This window comes from Meleagris gallopavo, chromosome 11 (genome assembly GCF_000146605.3).
Source record: "Meleagris gallopavo isolate NT-WF06-2002-E0010 breed Aviagen turkey brand Nicholas breeding stock chromosome 11, Turkey_5.1, whole genome shotgun sequence".
In the NCBI taxonomy this organism is placed as follows: domain Eukaryota; kingdom Metazoa; phylum Chordata; class Aves; order Galliformes; family Phasianidae; genus Meleagris; species Meleagris gallopavo.
Window position 1 is genome coordinate 9,315,593 of NC_015021.2, and position 17,082 is coordinate 9,332,674.

At 57.1% G+C, this 17,082-nt stretch overlaps 1 protein-coding gene across 5 annotated transcripts; it reads right to left on the bottom strand.

The window, feature by feature from the left end:
- Window positions 1-843: 843 nt before the first annotated feature.
- Window positions 844-14,959, bottom strand: LOC100543189 (kinesin-like protein KIF1A). Of its 5 annotated transcripts, none has more exons than XM_019618995.2 (26): window positions 14,803-14,959; window positions 12,104-12,180; window positions 11,833-12,012; window positions 11,412-11,477; window positions 11,123-11,301; window positions 10,750-10,861; window positions 10,512-10,589; window positions 10,173-10,238; window positions 9,816-9,833; window positions 9,465-9,540; window positions 9,284-9,362; window positions 8,955-9,097; window positions 8,583-8,609; window positions 7,182-7,390; window positions 6,487-6,566; window positions 6,262-6,337; window positions 4,619-4,698; window positions 4,321-4,427; window positions 4,072-4,155; window positions 3,803-3,983; window positions 3,654-3,726; window positions 3,350-3,443; window positions 2,735-2,883; window positions 2,264-2,442; window positions 2,029-2,166; window positions 844-1,306 (listed from the first exon to the last, which is right to left on the bottom strand). In XM_019618995.2, exons 1-26 carry the CDS (start codon window positions 14,906-14,908, stop codon window positions 1,030-1,032), a joined length of 2,934 nt encoding a protein of 977 aa, XP_019474540.1. In that variant the 5' UTR covers window positions 14,909-14,959; the 3' UTR covers window positions 844-1,029. The 5 variants fall into 5 exon arrangements, with proteins under 5 accessions (XP_019474540.1, XP_019474541.1, XP_019474542.1 ...); XM_019618996.2 differs by having other exon boundaries at window positions 846-1,282; XM_010716519.3 differs by having other exon boundaries at window positions 852-1,306; window positions 7,182-7,315.
- Between the last annotated feature and the right edge of the window lie 2,123 nt (window positions 14,960-17,082).

A 17,082-nucleotide genomic window follows, 5' to 3' on the forward strand; every position in this document is an offset into this window, starting at 1 on the left:
AAAGAAAAAGAAAAAAAAAAGGGTGGAAGAACCCAGCTCTTTCGGTCTGAGGCTGCAGGGCTCTTACCCCACCTCCTCCCTCTCTGCCTGTGCCGCTCCATCTCCTCCTTGCACCCCAGACTTGGACTCGGTAAGGGAGAAGCAGCCCCAGCACAGTGGGGGGTCTGCCTTGGGCGGACCCCCACGGTCCCAGGAATGGGGGCTCCGAGTCCTGCTCTGAGCACACATCCCTTGTCCCCTTGGGAAGCCTTCTGCAATGAAGCCAGGGGCCAGCATCATCCTGCTGCGTCACGAGGGCGTTTTGGGGATGGGCGGATTGCGACAGTTTGAAGACACAGTTGGAGCCCAGAAACCCACCCCAATTTCTCCAAGCCAGGAGTGACCAAGCCCAGGACTGTCCTGGCTTACAGGGAGGAGAAATTAAGGCTCTTTTTCCTTCCTATTCCTGCAGCTTGGGTCTCTATGTGCCCTTCCTGAGCATGCCCTGCGCTTGTAGCTGCCAGTCCGTGGAGATGGTCCCAAGCAGTGCATGGGGCACAGAGAAAACTCCACTTCCCAAAGAGTCCTCCTCCCCCTGCTGATCCCATGCTCATCTCACTCACATGGCTCCCCCTGAGTCCCACCAGATGGTGCCAGGGTTCACAGCGACCGGCAGAGCCCCATTTTTCCCTGCTGCACTGGGACAGCTGCAAAAGTTGTGGCCTATGCACCACTAGGACAAAAGCACAGAGCCTCACACTCGTGGTGTCACACCTGTGGTCCTCGCTACGACTGACAGGTGGCCTCCTGGGAATGGAAACCCGAGTGCAGGACCTGTGGCACTCAGGGGGATCTCATGTTTTTGGGGGCTGCCCAAAGCAGGGGTCTCGCGCTCGCCCTGTGCCCTTGCTGCTGTGTTTGTCACAGCCCTACCTCGGTGGCCCCGACCCGCCGGCCACCCCTGCGCCCACGGGACGCCCTGGAGGTGGGGGTCGTGCCAGAAAGCAGTTCCCTCATGCGAAAGAGCTAGTTCCTTCCCAGCATGCTCTCCTAAAACCTCACCAACCTTCCTACTAAACTGAACAGGGGGGAGCGGTCGTAAAACGGATCCCGGCCATCACACAGCGGGCACTCCGGAAAGATGTCTTCCTCCAGGTCCTCCGCCTCCTCCTCCTCCTCCTCCTCCTGCCCCTCGTGCTGCTCGTCAGCAGGCTCGGTGATGTCGGAGTCGGGGTTCGAGAAGGTAGGGGAGGGGGTGAGATCAGCCATGCGCTCGCTCATGCATGTGTTGAAAAGAGGAGAGCTGTTGCAGCCAGAGATATCTGAACTAAGGTTAGTACAACAAGATAGAAGACAGGTTAACACCAGCTGTTCCAAACAGAGAGCAAGAATAGGGATTTTGCTTTGTTTTTTTTGTTTGTTTTTGGTTTTTTTTTTTGGCTTGGTTTGTTTTCTGCTCAAACCAAAGGATGTCAGGAAATAGAGACTTGCCCATCCGGTGCATCTCTAAAGGGAGCCACCAATGGCTGTTGGCTATAAAATGTAGGAAAAAAAGAGAGACCCAACAAACTGGTGCAAACATGGGGATTCCCGGCGCTGGCTTTGCAGGCAGCACAGCACAGCGGGACAGAACACACGACACAAGGCTGGGGGACACCCCACCACCCCACCAGGGGGAAATCCCACTGCCGGTGCTGCTGTGGCACGAGGTGAGGCCTCCAAGGCACACACATCCGTGTGTCCTTGTTGGGCCACCCGTCCTCACTGCCGGCACCGTGCAGGAAGCACATGGAGACGCACGGCACAGGTGGCACAGACAGACGCTTGGACACGGACGCCTACAGATGTGCACACACACACATAGGCGGTGGGCACGGCAGCACCGGCGCTCCACCGGCGGCTGACAGCCCCTGCCTGGTGGCACCGCTCCACAGGAGGCCGGAGGGGACCGGCTGTGGTGTGGGCTGTGGTGGCGATAGGACAGCAGCTCTCTGCCCTGGGGGGATGCTGTGCCTCCAGGCTGCACATCAAAGGAGCCAAAGCGCTCACCTGCCAACCAGCCTGAACCATGGGAAGCGGTCGTAGAAGGGATCTCCGCCGGTCACCACGTTGTCGCAGTCCTCGATGACGCTCGAAGGCACTTCTGCTGCACGGTCGTACATTTCACGCATCAAGTCCAGGCGCTGCCTGCAGACGTGGGCACACAAGGGGCAGTGGTGAGAAACCAGCTGGGGCTGGCAGAGCCCTCTTGCTGAGCCTGCCCAGTGCAGACATCCCTCCCTACCTGAGCTTCTCCAGAGTCCAGTAATGCGTTGCCCCGTTCTTCTGGTCCTGCACCTCCACGGCCACGATGGTGCGGGGAAATGGCCGCTTCTCCCGGTCCTTGGCGGCATCGGGAGGCAGCAGGTCAGGAGGGAGAGGTGAATACAGCGTGTCTGTCAGGAGGACGAACTGAAACTGCACCTGGAAGGAGGCAGAGAAGAATGATGATCCAGCCATGAAGACCACAGTGCCATCAGCCTGGGTTCTCGCCATCACCGCATCACTGTGTGGGTACATGCACAGATGCGTGACAGGGATGTGCTGGAGCCGCTTGCTCAGGGCTCTCTCCCCGTAGCTCCCTGCCAGCACACAGCTCCCTGTGCTCACTTGCTGTGGCAGCAAGCAGCAACGCCACATGTCCCCTAAAAACCCAAGCAATAAGCACCCAGCAACACCATGATGGTGAGACCCACCACTCGCAATCAGCACCCACCTTTTTCTTCAGCTCCACACTGATGGCGTTAGCTTCCTTGAGGAAGATGGCATTGCCCCAGAGCAGGTCACGGAGGGAGGTGAATTGGTACCACTTCCACTTCCTGAAGGCCCAGAGGGCGAGCTCGAACTCCCGCTCCGTCCACTGCACTGTGGGAAGGACACAGAGGGATGCTCACCACACACACCCTGATGCTGAGGCTGGGAGAAGGATGCAGCATGAGGTGTCTGGGCGCTTTTCTTCCCATGGAAGGCATCCAGGCCCTGCTGCAACACCTGCTTTGCCATGGGGAGAAGGAGGAGTGGAAGGGGATGGAGCACAGCAGTGGACAAACTCATTGCAAAATTGCTCCCAGTGTCTTCATACTGGCTCCCAGAGGCTCTGCAGCCAGATGTCGCAATGGAGTTTTTTGGTCTTCACTCTAAAATCCTTCCTCCTACCAGTTCTCTGGATGTTTTTTATTAATATCTCCTCTAATGGGCTGACAGGAGGGAGGTGAAGTTGAGGCTGCTTGGAGAACACCAGCTCCCCTCCCAAACCTATCTGCAGAAACATCAGCTCATCCTCTCCTTCCACCCAAACTTTTCCATCTCTCCTTTGTCACCAAGCACTCACCTTCATCTTCAGGTTCTTCTTCTTCCTCATTGGCTTCAGGGTAATATCTAGAATCCATCTGCTTCTGCAGAGCCTCCAGTTTGCTCTCATAGTCCTAAGGGAAGCAGGGAGAAGAACGATGATGCAGTCCACAGGATACAATCTTCATCACCCTTCTCTCCCCACTCCATGTCCATATGGTAAGCAGTCCCAGGAACGATGGGATGATGGATTTGTCATCGTTCCAAGATGCACAAAGCTGCCCCATGCAAACAGCTGCCAGGCATGGTGGTGCTGGGACAGCCTAGAAAGCCTGGCCACCTACCAGTCGCTGCTGCTCCAGAAGGTAATTTGCCTCCTCCCTCTCCCGCCGGTACTGGTCCTCCAGCTCCTGAAGCCTGGAAGGAGCAGGGAAGATGGAGGTGACCAAGCTGGACTCCTGCCCTCACCCTCCTCCCAGCCCCACATGCCCACCTCTGCTCCATCTCCTGCTTCATGTCGATGCCCTGCTTCTCCAGCAGCTCTCTCTGGGCGAAGGCCCAGTCCACGGGCTCAGCAGGTGTCTCAGCACACGGCGTCCGCTCCCGCTCCTGCCGGGCCTGCTCGGGGTGGTTGAAGCGGAAGACATGGCTCTTCCCCATGATGATCCGGTTTCCTGTGGCGGGGACAGAGAGCTTGAGTTTAGTGGCAGGGATGGCCGCAGTGCATGGAACTGTGGGCAGAAGCATTCCCTGGGGACCCACCTGAGCGCAGGACGCTGGGCTCCGTCACCTTTTTGCCATTCACGTAGGTGTCAGCGCCTTCACAAGGCTCCAGGGTCACAATCACTGCGTGACAAGCGGCAGGTGGAGGGGCAGCCTGAGGGGCAACTCCAGGCATATCCCCACCATGAGCAACAAACAGGGCTTGGCCAAACTCACATCAAGCCCCAAGCCCGGGGAAGGACCCCAGGATGAACCCGGGCTGACGGAGCCCCTCAGGACAATCAGTACCTTCACCGCTGGTCCTCGTGTCACTGCGGAAAAGGCAGTGCTCTTCCTTGATGAAGTGCCCACTGAGAACAATGTCCTGCCTCTTCTCTGCATCTTCCCGGCCAACCCTGTTGGGGAAAAGGCAGCTCGAGCCAGCTGTCCTCAAACCAGCCCCAAAATATCCTGCTTTGGGCTTCAAAAGTACTCTCTGGACTTGCACCACCAGCAGGACTAACATCTCTCATGAGATTGCCACAGACATACATGTTACCCATTGTGGCTGTACTGCTCATATAAGCTCAGCAGACCCGGCCCTCACCTGGTTATCCCGTCCTTGATGTAGTAGAGAAGGCACTCAGACATGAGCGGGTCTTCATTCAGGTTGACCAAGTGGGGCGTCTGGGGGACACAAGAAGGAGTCACCAGGGTACAGTGAAACCCAAGCTCACCCCCAGCTCCTCACCCTTCAGCCTTCATGACTATCCAGTCCTGTGGCCACCCTGACCCAACCTAGTGCCAACAAAACCAGGGCTGGACTCCATTGTGAGCCTCCACCAAGCCTCCTCACTTTGCTCTTCCAAGGGTTGAGTTCTTGGTGGCTTTTCCCTGGCTGATGGGAATATTTGGAATGCAAATAGGCCCAGCACAAGGAGTCCTCAAATGGAGGTGGCCACATCTGCATTCTCTGTCCTTCCTCCTATCAGCTCCCTCCCATTATTTCCTTCCCACAAGCCACGGCCACTGTGCACTTGATGAGAGAGAATTTCTGCTTGTCTCATCCTACTGCAATTGCACCTTCTGTCAGCGGGACAAGCTAGCTCTGAGTTTCTCAGAAAAAGGAGGATAAATATCCTATCAGCCTGTGGGCACCCCACATGCAGTGGTGTCCCCAGCTGGAGAAACCACGATGGGTGCAAGAGGCTCACAGCAAACAGGGCAGGAGAGCTGGAGGTGAAGAGAAACATAGACTGTTCTCCATGGTGGCTGGCAGGAATAACATACCCTCCAGATCCTCTGGGTCTGAAACTCTGAGGCTCTTTTGGTTTGCAATTTTGCTCCAGATTTGCAAGATTTGGACAAATTGTCACCCCAGTGATGGTGTACAGCAGAGCAACATGCTCTGGCTGTGCTTTGCTCACAGTCAGAATGTTTTGCACGCTTTTGGAGCTAGCGTTCCTCACCAGCAACTGGAGAAATCAGAGAGCTGAAGAAAAGGTTGGCACCAAGAGCACCACAGCAAGGCCACCTCAGGACCAACCTGCTTTGGGGAATACACCCCCACGCTTCCCACACACACATCAGGGGGCCTAATGGGCAGCGGCTGAGGCAGGTGAAAAACAAAGACGGTGGTGTGAAAACTGTCAGAAGAGTCACATCAGGGTCCCAAAGCACTTGACACTACGTGTCCCAGCAGGGGTTGGGGGCAGAGCCTGCTCTCCTCACCCCGTCGGTCCCATAAGGTATTTGGGTGGCAGCGAGGAGCTGCAGCACTGCACTGGCAGGGCTCACTGCCAGATGATCTGTTTGGGGCAGGGCCAGTGTTTGCTCAGAAAATGCTATTTAATGCTATTTAATATCCCTGCGCATCCGTTTCCAAGCGAGGAAGCTCTGAAGGCTGACAGCAATATCAAATGCCCCAGGTGCTAGCAGCAGACACCAGGAGCCTGACACCACAACTGTCACCAGGGCTCCACGGTGTCTCTTGAATGGGGGCTGTGTCTTCCATGTGCTGCGTGGCAGGGAATGGCTCTTCTATTTATCTGTGCACTTCTATCGCGGCAACTCGTGGCATATAGACAGAGCAGGGCTGGCACCGAAATGTGCATTGCAGGTTCCAGAGCTAACAGTTAATGTCTCTGAGAGCCCCCTGAAAATACTTGGGGCTGGCCAGCACAGATAGGCTTGGAGGGAACTGCATGGGTACCACCTGCCCGCTTAGCAGGGAGAATTAGAGGATCCTACCTTTTTTGGAGAGAAAACACCCAGGGTACCTCCATCCTCTCTCATGGCCACCCCCATCTCGGCCAGCAAGGCTTCCCTGCAGGAAGCAGAGCCTGTCAATACTGCACCAGCTCTGGCAGCCACCCATCACTGCTCCCTGCGTGCCCCCTGGGGATGCCTCGTGCTCACCAGGCGCAGCTGGAGCCCATGGGAGTCACCAAACTGCCCCCGTCCCAGCCCACCCACCTCTCCATCCGGATCGCCTCTGTCCTGCGCAGCTTCTCCTCCCATGTTTCATTCAGCTCAGCAATGATCTTCTCTGTTTCCTGGTGGGGTGAAGGAGGCTCAGTGTTTTGGACATTTGGTTGGGCTCAGCCATGGAGCTGGCCCCATTTTCAGCCTGGTTTTGATGGGCTCTGCATTCGCTCACTGCATCTCACAGAGCAAGAACAGCTCCAGCCCAGCCCCACCACAGCAATCCCACTTCTCACCCAGGGCACCTGGCAGCTCCGCGTCCACAGAATCACAATGACAGAGACATTTCAGTTGGAAAAGGCATTCATGGTCACCAAGTCCAACCACCAACCCAACCCGCCATGTCCCATCACTAGGCCACGGCACTTGGAGCTACCCCACATGGCTCCTCAACACCTCCAGGGGTGGAGACCCAGCCCAACACCTAACCACCCTTCTGTGAAGATATTCTTCCTGACACCCAGTCTGAGAGCCTCCCTTGGCACAATCTGAGGCTGTTTCGTCATGGCCTGTCACTTGTCACCTGGGCAAAGAGACCGACACATTCTCCTTTCAAGTGGCTGTAGGGCGACGAGGCTACGATTCAGCATCCTCCAGACTGCACAGCCCCAATTCCCTCAGCTGCTGCTCTTAACTTTCCTTCTCTACACCCAGCAAACAGTGGGTGCAACAAGCCAGCCTCCTACCTTGAGCCTTTCAATAGCCTCTTCGCTGCCTGGAGCAAACATGATGCGCTCGTGGAGGCTGGCAACAGAGGCTGCGCGGCTGGAGAGAGCCGACAAGGAGGAAGAGGGGCTGATGCCAGCAATTGCGTTGGTCACTGTGGAGAGATTGTCATGGCGTTGGCTCAGCTCTGTCCCAATAGTGCCATTATTGTTCTCAAAGTCGGACACATCTACGGGTGGGGAAGGAGAGGGATGGGCCAGGGGGAAGACACATGGACAGGAAGAAGGAAGAGAGAAAGAAGACAGAGACGAGAAAAGCTGTTAGGAAAAAAAAAAAGTGGCAAGAAGAAAGGCAGAAATTAAAATAAAAAGGCAGAGCATTGGCAGAGCAGATCAGCAGCATTGCCCTGGGCCCACTGTCAGAAGCAGCTCAGGAGCAGTCTGGGAGCCCTTCCTGGGCTTCTGGGGATGCTTTTTGACGACACGGTGCCTAAACCACCTTGCCCAAGCACACGTAGCTTCCTGCCCCATGGCCCCAGATGAGCTGGGCTGGGAGTGAGGGGAATTTGGGGAAAAGCAAGGAGAGCCAGGAGCCCCCACACTACAAAGGGGACAAAGAGATAGGGACCTGTGTTCAGACTTTACTGCAGCTCAGCACCTCAAGCGTCAGCAACCACCAGCTGCTGGTCTCATCTCCCAGCAGGATGCTTGCAGCTGCTGCTGCTGTGCAATCCATGTGGACATGAGTCAACATCCCCTCTCTGGGGATGCTGGCCACTCCAACTTCCCTGCTCCTAGGGGCCAGCCAGCTTCTATGGAGAGAACCATTCCGTCTGCCCAGGCACTACCAGGAGAGATGGTGTCACCCTCTGGCTGCTTGGGGACAGAAGCCCCTTACTTGGTGAAGTCTCCACCTTGAATTCACCCTGTTCCTCTGCTGCCCCCAGGTTGATCCTCAGCAGAACCATTCTCCGAGGTGTCCCAAGGCCACCCACATCACACCATGCCGGCCTGGCACCAGTTGGCCCTGGGAGCAGAGCCCATGCCTTCAGAAGCAGTGCCAGAAGCAGCAATCAGCCCAGCAGCAGCAGCAGCAGCAGCAGCAGCAGCAAGGGGAAGCACAGTTACAGCATGGGGAAAAGGGTCCCTGTGGTGAGTTTTAACACCAGGTTCCACCAGGTGAATTTGCAGGACCTCACACTGCACTAAGTGTGACCCGCACAAGGGAAGGGCATGATGGCAGTGCAGGGATATCCCTGTGCCATCTGTTCCCATGGGAGAGCACTGGGCTCTGCCACTGCCCCTTTGCCAGCGCCCCGGGTGCAGCTATGGGAGCCCTTCCCCATGCTGCACAAATGCTCCTTGGCACAGCCTACCCAAAGCAGAGAAGCAACACAGAGTACCAGTACAGGCAATACACACATTTGGATCCTCCCGCAGCAGGGTGGGCTAAGAGAGAGAGACAGCGGGGGGAAGAAGACAAAGAAAACAGAACAAGAGTGGGTTCATCTAGGTAGGATTGACAACAGCCTGAAAGCACGGGGAGGAGAGGCCTTGGGGCCCCCAGCATCATCCCAGGCAGTGGGACACAGACTGTGGGGTGAGGAGGGCTCTGGAATGGCACATGCGGGGCTGGTCACAGATGTCCCAGCAGGGTGGTGACAAGGAGGGGACGTGCCATTCCTCACAGTGAGGTGGGCAATGAGATGGTCTGAGTGTGAAGCAGGACATGGGGCAGCTTTGGGAGCATCCCCAAAGATCCCAGAGCTTGGCTGCGCGCGGCGCGGTACCTACTGTCAATGATGTCCCCGAGCCCCTGGGCATAGAGAAGGTCACGCAGGCGGGCCACTTCGTCCTTCAGCTCCCGGATCAGCTTGTTGTTGGGGTCCTCGTTGATGACAGCATTGCAGCGGATCTGCTTGGCGCGATCGGCGTATCTGGGGAGAGACAGGGCCCTGAGAAGGGTGGCTCGGCCAGAGGACCCAGGGCAGGGTATTGTCCCTCTTGTAGGGGTCTGCAGGCAGCCCTCACCTCCTCTCTGCTGAAGGGAAGGGACACAGAGCACGAGGGAGCAGCTGGTCTTTGGAGACCTACCCAACCCCGGACCTCCTGCCAAAGCCTACCTTAATGTGCTGAGCGTCTCATCGTAGTTGATGTCAGCAGGGCTGAGCGCAGCGACCATGGCCGTCCTGGAGTTGCCCCCTGTTCAGACAGACATAGGGTTTCAGTGAGCTGTGGTCCCTGCAGCAGCCATCCCCCCCCCAAGCCATGCCCCCCAGTCCCCTCACAGCCTCGCAGCCTCACCCAGGTTCTCCCTTAGCAGCCAGGTCAGCACTGAGTCCCGGTATGGGATGAAATCTGTTTTCTTCTTCTTCTTGTTCTGGGGAGAGAGATCAGAAGGTCAGGCTGTCAGATTGCCTACTCTCCTTTTTGCTGAAATGTTCAGATCCTGCCTGCAAAACGCACTGCAAGGACTAGGAGGTGTCTAACAAGAGTCATGCATTGACCAGGATGCTGAGGGATCAGCCTAACCCACAAGAGAAGTGTGAGTTGGGTCCATAGTGTCTCACCCCTAAAGGGCTCAACTCATACCACCACACAACCCACTTCCATTCCTCAAGAGACAAACCCACCCAGCCCTGTCAGAGCACGCACCTTATTTGGCCCCGAATCCTGCAAAGAAAGCAGAAAAATTGTTTAGCTCTGTTGCAAATAGAAAGGAGCGGGGGAGAGAGGTGACAGTAAGCTGCTCCCTATCTCTTCACCCAGCATGGGATCCCAAGAATGTGCCAGTATTATCAGACGAGCTGGCTCCAGCCACGGGGGCTGGGCAGTGCAGGATAAGTTGGGATGTATCTGCCTATCCCTGAGAGCTGGAAGTCTAGGTTCTGCACCTGCTTTGGAGATGGGAGCTCGGGTGCTTCACCTCTGAGAGCTTGAGTGCCCAACCTCCCTTGGAGATGGGAATTTGGGTGCTCCATGGGGCTGTTCACCCACGCTCAGGCTACCTACCATTTCGGCCAGAGCAGAGATGACTTTTCCCAGTGTGGTCAAGGACTTGTTGATGTTTGCTCCTTCCTGATGGAGAGAAAAGCCCAAATCATTAGGCCCTGTTTCAGAGCAGCGCTAAAGCCCAGCAGCCCAGGAGGATGGGGAAGCCCCAGTGCAGGCTGTGCAAAAACAGCAGCTGGTCTTACTGGGCAACCAGCAACTCCCAAGTGGAGCCTGTGGATCCTGCTTGACCTGGCACTGGGCAACTCAAAAAATGTCAGTTTCCAGTGCAGTGTGTGGGGAAAGGAGAAGGAACACCTGGGAATGAGGGGCCTGGCACCATCACCATTCCACACTCACTTTCAGCCTTGTGCCCTTTGCGCCGGTTGAGTCAGCTCGCTCACTGCCAGCCAGGTCCACCAGGCTGATTTTGCTGACCTGCAGGCAAAGACAGAGCCGACAGCTGTAGCAGGCTCGGCACAAATCCAACACACCGGTACCCAACACCCAGCACCTTCCCAGTTGCTCTCCATGGCCAACAGCGGCACAAAAAGCCGTCGCTGTGTCCTCTCAGGTTTCCCAGGGGCTCTGCTCTCACCTTCTCAGTGGTGATGTCCGTCTCGGCATCATGCCGCTTCTGGGTGAAGATGATATTGAAGACAGCATGTGAGCGGCTGCTGGTCTCATTCATGTTGGTGGCAGCCACCGTGCTGTGGGGAGAGGACAGAAGGCATGACACTCCGCAGGGGATGTCAGAGCAGTGATGCTGGGGACAATTATGGGGCAGGGCAGTCAAGACAGATCACATCTTGCCTCCTTTCTAGAGAAGCAGAGAGGCACCAAACTCTCACCCTGCCCCCAGCACCAGGGAAAGCTTTTCAGCCAACTTCAGCCCATGCACAAATATCTTGATGTCCCTAGAGGTGCCTGCAAGCTCGTCAAGTCCCAGTGCTCTCTTGCACCCCACTCACCGGGCCTTGTTCCCCGAGTCCATCAGGTCCTGGATGTCATTGTAGGAGGTCACGGCCAGCTTGGAAAGGTCCTCCACATAGGGACCCATGAGGGGATGCTCTCTCACCCGCAGATTCCCCTTATTCTTGGGGTTCAGGAGGTCTCTCACCCGCTCGCAGTAGATCTCCATGTAGCTCACCTGGGGACAGCATGCACAGGGCTCTGAGTTTCACTTGGAATTAATGGTGTTGGTGCACGGCCAACACGCAAGGCCTCCAGCATCCCACTCCCAGGAGGAGATGTGCCTACCTCCACAGAGTAGGACATGTTGTCATTGGTTGTGTCATTGATTCGGGAGAAGAGGTCCTCACACAGCTGCAGAGAGAAGAGTTGGGATGCTCAGCCCCGGACAGAGGGACGTTCTGCAGTCCCCCTGACCAACAGATCACCTCCCCGACTTGTCCCTCCCTCTGACTTCTTCCTTGGGCATCCTGCTCAGATGTGAGGCAGTTTTTCTGGTTGGATATTAGGAAGAATTTCTTCTCAGAAAGAGCAGTGAGGCACTGCACAGCTGCACAGGGAGGTGGGGCAGTCACCGTGCCTGGAGGTGTTCGGAGATGTGGCACTGAGAGATGTGGGCAGTGGGCACGGTGGGGTGGGCTGGGATTGGACTTGGGGATCTGAGGGGTCTTTTCCAACCTTAATGATTTTATGATTCACCAGGCAGTACCTGTGGGATGATGCCTTGCTGGTCCTTCTCCTGCTTCCCCATCATTGTGTAGGATTTGCCAGCACCAGTCTGTCCATAGGCAAAGATGCAGACGTTGTAGCCTTCGAAGGCATGCTGCAACATCTCCTCGCCGATGTCACGGTACACCTGCTTCTGAGATGCATAATTGATGTCTGCAGGCTGCGGAGAGGAGGAAGGAGAGAAGGAATCAGAGAAAGAGGTCATCATGCTGCATCCCACTCCAGCTGGGCTCAGGCCCCCTGCTCCTTACCGTGGTGTGGGACCAGTAGGAATAGTCAAAGCTGAAGCTTTTGGGTGTCTCTTTGGGCTGCTTCGGGTTCAGGATAGCTGGGGGCAGAGAGAGAGAGATGTGATGAAACCAGGTGGCAGCACCACATCCCACACTCCGAGTGGGCTGCGATGGGCTCACTCCTAAATCCCCATTGGGATGGAAACTGGGGACAGGTAGGAGGACAAAGCCTTGTGTGGGTGAGCGCAGTGAGGGGGAGCAGCTCCTTTTATTGGGCTCCCTCCTGCTCCATTGCACTGTGGACAGCTCAGGGTCACAGCCCCGATCCCCTACAGCCACCCCCGGGGACTTGGAGCAGTGCTCCCAGCCCCCTCCTGCTTGCTGCTTTATTTTGGTACCTTATCCTCCCTGCAGCAGCAGGGTGATTAATGCCCTGTGTTAAACCGCCAGCAGAAACAAGAGCCTGCTTTTTCCCATCCCCTGGTGAAAAGGATGTTGCCATGGAAATTAGAGACTGCATCACTTCTCTTTCTCACTTGCTCGATGCCTTTTTTTTTTTTTTTCCTTCCCTCCCACCCCGGTGGAGTGTTTATGATGCTTTTTTTTTTTTTCTTCTGAAATAACCGACACTCATAGAGATGCGTCAGAAGAAACCCAAACCAGGAGGGCAGTCACGGGACGCAGCGCTCAGCAATCGCCGCTGACATTGAGATGCCCTTGCAACATGCGCAGGGCTGTGTGGGGAGGGGGGAGGGAAACAGCCCCCAGCATGGGGCACCCAGCCCCCAAGAAGAGCTCTGCCAGCATGCAGCGGTGGCAGTGGGACCACAGTGCTCCCTGTCACTGCTGCGGGGCTTACTGAACAGCTTACTGAACAGCTGGGGGAGGCTGTGCAAACCACGGTGGGTTCTGCAACCCCAATCCCAGTGGGTTCTGCAATTCAAATTTCAATGGGTTCTTCAGCCCAAATTCCAATGGATGTCCCCCAGGGTGGGATGCCCCATCCCATTGCCCATCCATCCGCCCCGCACAGGTGCCTGCAGCTCTGCCCACATGGCACAATCACCCCAAGTGCTCCAAGTTTGGAATGGGGTGAAAAAGCACCCAGTGCAAACATGAGGACACCACAACCACTGCTGTGCTTGATACAACCCAGGTCCTAAATTAATGATGAAGTCTTCTCATGAACAGCGGGGTCGCTAGGGAACGGGCTTTGCCGTAATGAATTGGCAACGTGTCCCTGACCTGTCACCACAAAGGTGACAAAGGAGGGGTCAGGACCGAAACCCACAGTGAGAAGAAGCTGGCACAGGGAGGACACTGCATGTCGCAGTGCTGTCAGTGCCGGGCACAGGGCTGGGAGCAGCGGGGATGGCACCAAGCAGCTCTGTGTGTCCCAGCTGCAGACACCCAGCTGGCGGGGGGAGCACAGCCCCAGCATGGCCAGTGGCTGGGAAATGGGGAAATGCACCATGGCCCTGTGGGTCTCCCATCCTGTCCCGTCCCCAAAGCTGAGATGCTCTCCATGCCTCTTTTTTCACCCTGGTTATTTGCCACTGAGGGGATGGATGTGCTGGATGTTCTCGGAGGTCTTTTCCAACCTCTGTGATTCTATGATGGGGAGAAAAAGGTACAGACAAGAGAGGGAGGAGGAGAACATCTGGAGATGTCGCTTATCTTTGCCACACATAAGTGCTGAACTGGACAAAGCAGAATGAAATTAATCCCCATATTTTAAAGCCCTATGTTTTGCCATGGCAACAGAGCCGTCAGGCCTCAGGTTGGCCTAAAGCCCCAGAGAGCAGACATCAGTGTGGGGAAGCACCTGGAAAAGCACCATGGGCGGCAGTGCCTGCAGGGCTCCTCCAGCCCCAACCCGTGGACATTCAGTGCCACACTGCCCTCAGGAATGGCAGTGGGCTGTGGGAAGGAAGCCGGGGTCCCCGTCCCCGTGGCAATGCTGCAGTGGAACAAAGCAGCAGTGTTGGCAGGCGGGTGGTCACCATGAGCCAAGAAGTATGAGGGAGGGGGGCTGAAAATTGGGGAACAAGGGCTGCAGGAAGGGCTGGCTCTGTCGCTCCCATCCCCCTGCCCCTGCACCCAGCAGGGCGTGATGAATTCTGCTGAATGAGTTATGCAGAGCGCAGAGCCGCCCCGATACACCATTCTGCAGCTGACCCTGGGGAGGGGGAGAGGCTGTGAGAGGACCTTCCGCCCCACCAACCGCATTCAGCTTTGGCCTCACTGCCGGGCAAGGGGTGCCCCAGGCTGTCACACTCCATCGGCGAGAGGGGCTCAGCACGACTCCGGGAGCAGCGCGGCCCCACACAGCCCCCCCAGTGGGATCAGCCCATGCTTTGTTCATTCATCGCCTGACGCTGCGGGCGAGGAAAAGCTCGCTGTCAGCAAAGGGCCGGCGGGAGCTGCACTGCCCACACCGGGACCTGCCAGACGTCCCCACACGTCAGGCTGCAGCGTCCTTTGCTGGTTGCTGCGTGCCATGGGGGTGGCTGGCACCGGCACCTCCTGCTCTGCCGGTGACGCAGGGAGCTGGGAGTTATTTTAGGTGCTGTCCCATCTGCATGCTTCCAGAGCCAAAGGGGAGGGATGCAGAGTACCGTTTCCCCACTGTCGCATGGTGTCAACCCCTGCTCTGATCCCTGCAAGCCAAGCAAACCCCGCTCCCGCAGTGCACGGGGGGCTCACGATGCCGTACTCACTGGTGGTGCTTCCTGACATCTGGATGATGCATTTGGACTCCCGGCTCATCTCGCGGGAGTTGAAGGGCCGCACGCGCACCGCCACTTTGACGGACGCTCCCGCCATGGCGCCGGCTGGGATGGGTGCTGCTAACAAAGCTGTCCTGTGGGGTGAGAAGGAGGAGTTAGGGGAGCTCCCACCTCCGGGCCCTGCTGGAGGAATGATCCTTGACTGAGTCGAGACGAGCCAAGAGCATCACCCAGCCACCTGCAGCATCCCTTGGATGGAAGGGGACACGGCGCCTGCAGCTGGGGGCAGAGCAGCTGTCTCACCTCGAGGTGCTGATCCCAGGGAGTGAGCACCCCTTTGCCCTTCATGTGCCCATCCCCACAGCTTCCAGCCCCCAGCCCAGAAGGGAGGAAAACCCTTTGACTCGAGGGCAGACAGTGGGAGGAGGGCATTGCACTCAAACACTGCGGTTTCTCAGTGCCCCATGGATGGCCACTGCCCTGCCCTGTGCACTCAATAGCTATTTTCCGCTCCATCTCACTAAGCCAGCAATCAATGGTCTCAGCAGCAAAGGGCATCCCTGCCAGCAAGGCCCCAGTGGCCCCCAGGAAAGCAGCAGGGGCAGTGCCTTGGGATGCTCGCCCCAGGGAGATGCAAATGGACGAGCGCCAGCCCCACTTTGCTTCCTCGGATGTCAGAAACCAGAGCGGTGTGTTGGGCCCTGAACACAGGATGGGCTTTCACAAGGAAAAAGAACAGCTCAGTTTGTGGAAAACGAAGAAAGAGCAGAAGAAAATCCACAGGATGGTCCCGAGAGAAGGGCACCGCTTTAAAACCCTTTGGGTGTTAGCCCAAGGGGAGGCAAAAACCACAATACTCTCTGCCCAAGGGTGGGTATGTGCGTGGTGCAGTGAGAAATCTGCAGCCAGAAGGCATGACAAGTGTGGTGCTGCCTTGGGGGAATGCTTTGCCCACGTTAAAGGTGCACTGCATCCCTGCAGGAGGAATGCAGGGGTGTTTGGGCTTACCAAAACCCCACTCATTGCATCCCATTGGATGCCAAGCCCCAGCACCTGCTCTCAGGCTGCGCTCAGCTCTATTTCCAGCGCATTGCCAGCAGAACCCTGGGCCCGGTGAGCACGATGCACACACGCCTCTGCATCCCCCATCCTGCTGCTTCCTTGGATCGAGGGATATAAAAAATAAATGTGACCAAAGGGAAAGAACAAGCTGCCGCAGAGCCACGCCAAGGCGCCGGGCTCCATTTTCTGTCTCGGAGCAGCTCCGTCCATTTCATTTCCTTGCTGCCATCCCCTCCCGGCCCAATCCCCCTGCCTGGGGCCACTGCCTGCTTAATCCGCTGCCTTCGAGAGAAATCCGATAACGCGCGGCCGGCACCGCTGGGAGCGGTCCAGCGGGTGGGAAGCAGGGAGGGAGGCTCTCACGTGGCTGTCGTGTCCCCAACACGTCCCCTCCCCGCAGAGCTCCATCGCAGGAGCGGCCCGATGGCCACAGAGCAACAATTAATGGGATCAGCCAAGATTAATTGAGTGGGGATTAGATGAAGGGATTAGATAAACCCAAGGCGGCGCTGCCACACCCCGTGCTGCCATCCCACCAAGGTGACAGCAGGATGCCCTGCAGCCATCCTTTCCCATCCTTTCTCATCCCATCCCATCGGGATGCTGCGGGATCGCCGTGCCACCTTCCACAGAAACCCATCCCCTGGAGGATGCTGTGGTTCAGGTGACATCAACCACAAAGCGATGGGTGTTCTGCTGCCCCACATCTCCACGGGTTCCCTCCTGCCTGGGGTCACACCCTATGGAGCTGAGGACTGCTTCCCACTACCTCAGTGACATGACACATCCGGGGCCTGGCCACCCGCCCCTCCCAGGTGGATGTAAAAGCCTTGTGTCCCTGCCAGCCGCCCGGCCCCTAGGATCACTTCTCCATTTGGATGGATGGTAGCCGTGGCATCTCTCTGACCTCCACCTGCCCCAGGCTGGCCAAAAACCCTAGGGAAGGGCTATTGTCCCCAGTCACATTCATTGGGATACCCATCTCGCATCCCCAGCCCAGCCTTGCACGAGGGCCGTGACGGTGCAGTTTTCAGCACGCAGCGCAGGCGGGCTGGAATCACCCATCTCTGAGCTCCGAGGGGGCACTCAGGGCTGGCGGCTGCGTGCCATGCCCTGTGCCACCCGCCCTGCCCCTCTCGGGTGTCGGGGCACCGCAGCTCCGCAACGCGGATCGAATCCGACGTACAGGTGGTGATGCGAAGGCTGCGG